Raw genomic sequence first — 8,409 nt, forward strand, 5'->3', positions numbered from 1 at the left:
TTATTACACCATCTGAAATAAAACAAACTGTCCGGGATCTTAACTTTTTTCTAGGAGGCCGTACAAAGACTAAAAAGTGTCATACAACAGTAGGATCAGTGATACATTATTTCTTCGTTCAAACATGTGATATTCACACCTCTATAGATATCCATTATTTTGTTGTTCCTACTTGATTTGATTTATTAATATAATATTGGTTTTTGTTAACTTATAAAGAGTTCTTTAACTGTTATGACTCATACATACATACTCTTTAGTCTGTATGGTTACAATACATAGGTTGTAGCTCTTTATTCATTAGTAGCATTTTTATCAAGAAATATAATTTATTTTCCTAATTTAGGTTCAAATTTATTTTCTTAGAATAAGCCTATATATTACATAATTGAATATAAAAGCACATCAAAATAATCAGTTAATGATGAAATATTGAAAAAAAAATGAGTAATATAAAACCATTAATGTTAAAGTTATCTCTCTTTTTAGATTACTACGCCTCAAAGTTAGATATCATATCGATGTTGGTTTATTTAAATTAATAATCTGAACACACTTTTGGTACTAAAAACTATGCGCATTTGTAATTACAGGAAACTAAGGTTATCTGGTGAAATTTGCATTAACCCGATTAAAAAAAAAAAACGTCCTCACGACGTGTTCGTTATTATAGTAATATCCAAACCAATTTGCCCCACCCTATTGGAAAGATGTCAAGAAGGTCTAAATAAAAGCAGCCGAGGCAAACCAAAGTAATTTGAATCATTTTGGCCTTGCTCGTGAGCGTTCAAGGGATAGATCGGTCACTCTACTCAGATCATTCTCAAGTATTGGATTAATTGTGATTTTCTTTTAAGTTTATCACTCAAATTTAAACAGAATTTTTGTAATTATATAGTTGCTTGCTTATTCAATTTATAATTTTTTATAGCTATTGTAGACTACTGCAGTAAGTAAGAAAATAATTTTTTACATAAAAAACTAATACTTCAGCAATAAGAATTGTACTTAAACTAATATTTATACCAAAAAAAAAAAAAAAAACAGCGTTAGAATATTATTATAATTTTTCTTTTTTAGAACTATATATCGATTGATAAATTTGTTAAAATTAATGTTTAAAGATTTACATAACTTAATTGCTATATTAATGCAGCATCTTAATCCTAATGATCTTTCACAGTTAATTTTAAAATTGAGTTACCTTTGAGTTTAAAATCTCAAAGGTAATAATAAAAATAAATTCTAAATATTGTATACCATGTTACAGATATGCTGAAACTATTCTTTGTAATCTGTGAGTATCATTTTATTAATATAAACTTATACCTTATTATTCATTTTAATGGTTTGATTTGGGATTAGACTCTTGTGCGACCATAATGTTATGTTATTATACTTGTAATAGATAGGACATTTTATTTATACGAACAATAATAAATCAAGATTTTCTTCCTCTTTCTTCAGCTACTTTGATGGTGTTGGCGAGATCCGAGATTGCGGTCAAATGGGTTTGTGAAGAAACGAATTCAATGGGCAACTGTAGTACAATACCAAAGATTACAGACTGGCTCCAAACTCTTTCCGATAATATTGATAGTTTTGAATATACAGACTTCAACTTTTGCCCGTCAGTAATCAGTATATTATAGAATATAGTTATAAGAATATACAACCATAGGATAAAGTATTCAAATGTGAACAAGTTATTGTCATTTATTGAAGGAAATTATCCCGAGTTATTTTAATTAAAATCATCTTCAGGGGCATTGAGTTATATAATCATAATTGTTTTAATGGAAATATTTTGTAATTACTATCTGAAGGTGGTAAACATTTCCGGTATGTTTTATTAGTGTTACAGGGTGTAATTGCAGGAAAAAATTGAGAATCTAGTGAATTTTTTTGTAAATGGTGTTTAAACAAAACGATGTTTATACACGTTATTAAGATGACAATGATATATGTGTATCGCCAAATATATGAATATTATGATATAGATAAACTATGTTTAACTATAATAGTATTAATATGTAACTTTTATTGCTATATTTTAATAGTTTATAATTCCAGATTTGCTTCATATACAGGGTGTAACAGAAAGACCTGACCAAAAAAAAAAAAAAAATTATGCCAATTCATAGTATGACAATTTTTTTTAAATATTTTATGATGAATAAATAATTTAAGAAATATACTCATGTCGGCAAATTCTCAAAAATCATATTTCTTAAGAAGTTATTGTGTTCCAAATTAATTAAACCAAAAAAATATTGAATTTTAAAAAAATTCTAAAAAATAAACTACTTGATTTTACCATAAAAATTGTTCTTATAATCAGATTTATGAAATAGGCTATTTTGATTTTATCCAACATTTTTTTAATTAAATTAATTTTTCTTTTCAGTTCATAAAAATAAAACATGAAAAAATGTATTATACATGTAGTGCTAGGTCCAATTAATGAACAAAAATAAAAAAAATAAATAAAAAAAATATTAATGTGAAAAAAAGTTAGTCCAAATGTCAATTCTATCAGTCACACCTTGTATATCAATAATATAACAAATAAATAACGGTTGGGTGTTTATATCATTATTCAATTAATAGGGTGACATTATAGCGGCCACACTGAGTTATTAAAACTGGTTTGGTGCACCTGCTAATGGAGTCAAGCGAATAATTTTGATTCATCTTTGCTTTGCAGTGTCACTGATTTTAATGCTACAATTCAATAATTATTACTATTATTATACTTGTTTAGGATTCCTACCTATGTACAATATACCTATAATTATCTAAATTAATGCACCGATACTGTTGTTAATATTTTCCTTTTTGTGTTTCCGATTTGTCAAACACAGATTCGATATAGCTGAACGACACGGCAAGTGTATGTGGTCGTACATACAAAGTTGTTATTGGTATATTTCTGATTTAGAGCGAAACATCTTCTTCTCGTATTTGCCACGTACTGAGAGCGCAGAAATTCACTGCATCGAAGGCCGGAATTATAAGAATGGTAAGATTACACATTAAAAAAATTCCATATGTAGTGTAAGATATAATACGATAGAAAAATTCAAAATAATAATAATATTATAATATTATAATATTATAATATTATTATTGTAGTACAGATATTATATTGAATATTATTTACATATGTAATAATATGCAATATTACGTGTTGTCGTTGTACTTATTAAGCTGTATAATAATTCATGTTGGAAATTATGTATGCTAGCTAAGTAATTATTTGTATTTTTTCTTCCGTTCAATGTTAATCTTCTATTTTATTGACGGTGAATGTAGTTTTTTGGTTTATCATGGTGGTAGTCGTAAAAAAGACTTCCCTCACGAAGTTTGAGTTATTAACTATATAACTATAAGTATATTAATATTATTGGTACCTAACAAAACTAACTCTATATACATCAGTTCAATTGAATGATTCGGTCGTTGGCCCAATTTAATGTGAACCATATTAGTATACAGTTAAAGGTCACATTTCATAAACAATTATTCATCGATGATGTTTTTATAATATCACCATTGTATACTTACGATAAAAAAATATGATAAATCCTTTGTAGCCCATCCGCAGACCTTTTACTCATGGATCGGACATCCTATGAACAAAACATTGATAGTGGCTTACTGCCATGACGCGGTGACGCAGCCCCTTTAGTATAAATAAATACTATGAATATTATGTACATAAATATTATTATCTAATGAGTCAGAATAAGTCAGCAATCGATAGACTCCACCTGTCTTAACAAGACAGGCCGGTCCATTAGTAAAAGGTTTATATGAGCCCATCTTGTGCAATATTATTTTATCAGAAAAGTTCAATCAAATTAATTAAATCGTAATCAGAATTTAGAGTTCACTCGGCTTGCACGAAATCAATGTATAAATCCGACGATGAATGGCGTATTCATTCGGAAAATCAAGAGGTAGAATTCGGACTAATACCAACGAAAACGGACGACTTCGAGAAATGCTAGTGAGTTTTTGATTATTGTATACTAGCATAATTTTATATTTAAGTAATATTCAAGGTCCATGATAATTTTTCGTCATGCACAATCAATATTTTTATTTGAACGTATTCTGTTGATTTATCGAGACTAATTATCTTCGACAGCATTTATCAGAAGTATTGGCAATCGCAGAGCTGGTGGATTCGCGAACAATGCGGCAAGAAAACCGAAAAGTTTTCTCGTCAAGTTCTCAGAAACATGTGGCCTATAATGGGATTGTTGGTTAGTATATACCTACATGACATTATGAGATGCACAATATTCATAATCATCCTAAACCTAGTAATTAATAACCGTTTAAACCAACGTTTTATTTCATTTGCAGAAACTATGTGGTGAAGAGCTTACAACTGATGGATATTTCGAATCATGAAAGACGACTACGATCCACTGTTTTTCAAATTTCTATAGTTGCGTTTTCGATTATCAATTTACTTATACGAATTATTAGCATGGATTTGATTTTAATTTATTTTCCAATTTAATTTTATAAAATAATTTAATACATTTGAAAATAATATACAAAATATACTGACAAATATGTATTATTATTATTTAGATTAGGTTTATTCGATAAATATTTACTGTGGTCAATCGAATAGTTTATAATTTATTTGTAATAAGCACCATCTGTAAGTTTTCAATTAATCACTTTAAATGTTATGATAGTTTTAAATTGAATAAATATCGTAGTTCCTATGATTTTATAGGAGCTAAATATACTGTTTCTAATGACATATTTAGATATGTTAAGTAATTTGCCTACCCATATCGCCGTGTGATGAAAATACTATGATTGAAAGTGACACCATAAAAAATGAATAATAATGCTTCATTATACAACTTACTATAAATCAATTTTTAAACGGCACTAGATGAAAATTTATTAGTGTACTTTTAGTTTCACGTGTTACTATCCATCATAAAATAATAAGACGTAATAACCGATGAAAAGATAAGTTCGTGAAAAACAATCATTGGTTCACAATATTGTACAATTAATACAAAATTATAATCATAAAATAATTTATAACAGTTGAATTCTTTAAAAAAATTAATTCAATTTATGATTTTGGATTAGAAATAAAGAGTTTATTTCATGCCTCGTTTATTGTTCTATATGTATATAATACATATATATTATATAATCATCATTGGCTTTATTTGAGATGACAAAAAAAATAATTTATCATCACTTGAACTGAATTATAATGTATAAGATAGATATTCCAATGTGATAGATACAAAATGAAAATATTGATGCCAAATACAGATTTTGGGTTATGGAATCTTTAAGAAAAACTTAAATCTATAAATTTACGTTTCTTCAATCCGTCTTATATCTACACCCATACAATATCTACAATTTTTGGCTTACAATATATTTGAAAATAAACTTAATAAATATTATTCATATTATACTAAAATAATACGTAACAAATTCGTAAGAGCTACTTTAAACATATGAAATAAATTGAACGTTGTGGCCTTGTGGGATAAAAGTAGGTATAGACTTGATAAAAGTTTGAAATAAAAAACTTTTTACTGCGCACTGAATGGTTTATTAATTTATTATAGATAAAATATACAACATTACATCATCATCAAATCGATTATAAGCTAGGGTTTTAAAATTTCATGAAATTTATATTTTTTGAAATATTTCATTTTTATGAAAAATTATAAAAAATCATTTAAATTTAAATCTAGCGTAGAAATGTTATTGAAATATTTTTTACATACCTAGTACATTATACAAATAACATCAAATTTATATAAACATACTTAAAAAAAGTTCAAAACACATGAATTAATCATATACATTTCCTAATTCATGTTTATTTAATATTTTATAGCTACTGATCAGTTTCGACTGGAGCTAGTCGCCATGGTTGAGTCAATTCAGTCGACCAAAGAGGAAGACGAACGTTAAGATCATAGACGTACGTCTGATTACAAACGTAATACAACAGGCGGACGGTCAGGAATTTTGGACCACGAGTCGAAACCCTCAAACCAAAGAAAATTGAACCGGAGCAGGTACGATAACGTATAGAGGCAGACACTCGCAGTCACGGAACCGCGATTGTCGGAGGTGTCACCGATCCTACGTCTTTTCACTTACGATGACACCAAGGGAGGGAACGATCATACGGGATCGAAAGACGATCGCAGAACGGGAAACGAAAGCGGCGGACTACGGCCGGCACTAAGAACGCACCAGGCACGGAGTATTCCAGGGCGGCGGACTCCAGACGGCTCGCAAAAACATCTTTAACACATCCGGACAAAACGACCAATAATGCAAATTATGATTGTAAAAGTAATGTAAGGGGGTAAGTCGGGGACATGTCCCGTCTACCACCCACGTGGTGAAAGCCTGTATGTATAATTATTTGATGTATTACTTGTACCTAATATTGATGTAAAATAAACGATGGCGGCGTCGCGGTAGTAATGCGAAAACAATTCCCGCGGCGTCGTCGGTTGACCCCCCCCCCCCCAAAAAAAAAAAAAAAAAACAATTTACTGATTAGATATAGTTATAAACAGCCGATTCCTTAATATTATATAATAATCTATGAATTAAAACATTATATAGTATTCCTGTTTATATTCAAATAAAATAAAAATGTTATGTTTATTAAATCCTTAGTATAATAATAATATTATTATTAAAATTTATAATTTGCAGCCTAATATATATGATATGATTATTGTATTTTAATACATTATGAATATAATATTAGTATGGGTTATTAATTATATATATTATATATTTATACTATTGTATATTTTTTATTGTTTTTATCGTCTTAATTCCTAATACTAGGCATTAATTTTTAATTCAAACATCCATCACATATTATTTTTGTCAAAATATAAGCGTCACTTAAAAATATAAAATAATGTACTGTAATTGAAAATGGAAAATTCGTTCGCCATAGCGAAAGAATATGGTGAATTAATATTAAATAACATTTTGGTTTGATAAAATAAAAAAAGTAGGCACATGACGTAATAGTATCTAACAAAATTAAAAAACACTCTTACAAGTGCAATAATATGGCGCATTTCAACAGAGTATTATTTTTGATCGGAAGAGTATCTAAACTGGAATCTAAAAGTTAAAATCTAAGCAGACGAATATTCATGAAAAATCCAAAACAGTAGTTTAAAAGTGCAAGTTTTGCGTCACATACTTGCTGGAATGAGTCGTGCGGAAAACGTATTTAAATTCATCGGTTCTTTTGGTCGTGTACCTATACAAAATATTTACGCAAATATATGTAAAGATTTCCCGATATTTAGTTGATTTCGAACACGTCCAATCGGCGATTCCTATCGACTGAAGTCGTGCACCAAGTACACCAGATACTTAATATTATATGATACACGCATATGTATAGATTATAATAGGTAGGTACCCGGTAGTGTTTTGCGCCACACTTGTCATTATCGTGCATTTTTCGTCCCATTTTTCCTGAGCGCCTTAGGTATTTTATGTTGTACATCATTATGTACTTATGTGCTCAGCTGGTGTTACAATTGTTTAATATTATATCATATAGTATAGGCACTGTTATGATATTATTATATATGTATGTATTTTTGCTCGCAGTGAACGGTTTTGTTTTTTTTTCTTTCTATTCCACCAGAATCGTGACGTGAGACGTAAACGTTCTGAAAATAATATGATCGCTGTTGCCGCAGATGTGTCGATCGAGTAATAGGTACGTACCCTATACACGTGCGATGGATAATGGATAGATACCTATATAATATGGATATTGGATATTGTATGCATTGAGCCTGTAGTTGAGCATCATTTAATATACTGTATTACACTATTAAAGCTTTATACTATAGTGTCAATTTTTTTTTTCTTCTTAATATTATATCGTAACCGAATTCGAACCTAATCGAATAAACGTCAACTGCTGCAACGTTCATAAATATTATTTTTACGTATTTTAATATATTATAATATCCGTGATACTCGTATGTGTTCACTGTACCTACTGGGCGATTCACCAAGTATAGTCCCCCAATTTTATCATTAATTCTAATATTATGGTTTTCGCGTTTTGTATATGCAATTTAATACAGTATAGTGTTTTGTATCGGTATAAAACTATATTTTTAAATTGTATGAATATAAATTTAAATTGGAAATATTAGTTTTTGAATAATATTATAATAATCAAGCTTCGTATATTATTAGGAAAATATTACATGTTAATAAATAGTTTAAAAGATTTATGGACTATCATGATTTAAAAATTATGTTAAATAATACAAATATATATTACCTACTATTTTGTATAAATTGTAAGAATTTTATTTTTTAGTGTGCAAT

At 28.4% G+C, this 8,409-nt stretch overlaps 1 protein-coding gene across 2 annotated transcripts; it reads left to right on the forward strand.

The window, feature by feature from the left end:
• The first annotated feature begins 787 nt into the window (after positions 1 to 787).
• LOC149055695 (uncharacterized) lies at positions 788 to 4,588 on the forward strand. 2 transcript variants are annotated; one of them, XM_089227556.1, is made up of 7 exons: positions 788 to 953; positions 1,271 to 1,297; positions 1,468 to 1,630; positions 2,865 to 3,022; positions 3,883 to 4,012; positions 4,154 to 4,271; positions 4,375 to 4,588. In XM_089227556.1, exons 2-7 carry the CDS (start codon positions 1,273 to 1,275, stop codon positions 4,420 to 4,422), a joined length of 642 nt encoding a protein of 213 aa, XP_089083682.1. In that variant the 5' UTR covers positions 788 to 953; positions 1,271 to 1,272; the 3' UTR covers positions 4,423 to 4,588. The 2 variants fall into 2 exon arrangements, with proteins under 2 accessions (XP_089083682.1, XP_089083681.1); XM_089227555.1 differs by having other exon boundaries at positions 788 to 949.
• The last annotated feature ends 3,821 nt before the right edge of the window (positions 4,589 to 8,409 follow it).

Source organism: Diuraphis noxia, unplaced genomic scaffold (genome assembly GCF_037042655.1).
Source record: "Diuraphis noxia isolate RWA-SAM2 unplaced genomic scaffold, SU_Dnox_SAM2 contig0004, whole genome shotgun sequence".
In the NCBI taxonomy this organism is placed as follows: domain Eukaryota; kingdom Metazoa; phylum Arthropoda; class Insecta; order Hemiptera; family Aphididae; genus Diuraphis; species Diuraphis noxia.

Bases quoted from the DNA above. Each gene is read 5' to 3' on its own strand.
- LOC149055695 (XM_089227556.1), top strand. From the start codon at position 1,273: ATGCTGAAACTATTCTTTGTAATCT. The intron at 1,631-2,864 runs GTCAGTAATCAG...TGTCAAACACAG, and splicing joins ACAGACTTCAACTTTTGCCC to ATTCGATATAGCTGAACGAC. The intron at 4,272-4,374 runs GTTAGTATATAC...TTTCATTTGCAG, and splicing joins GGCCTATAATGGGATTGTTG to AAACTATGTGGTGAAGAGCT.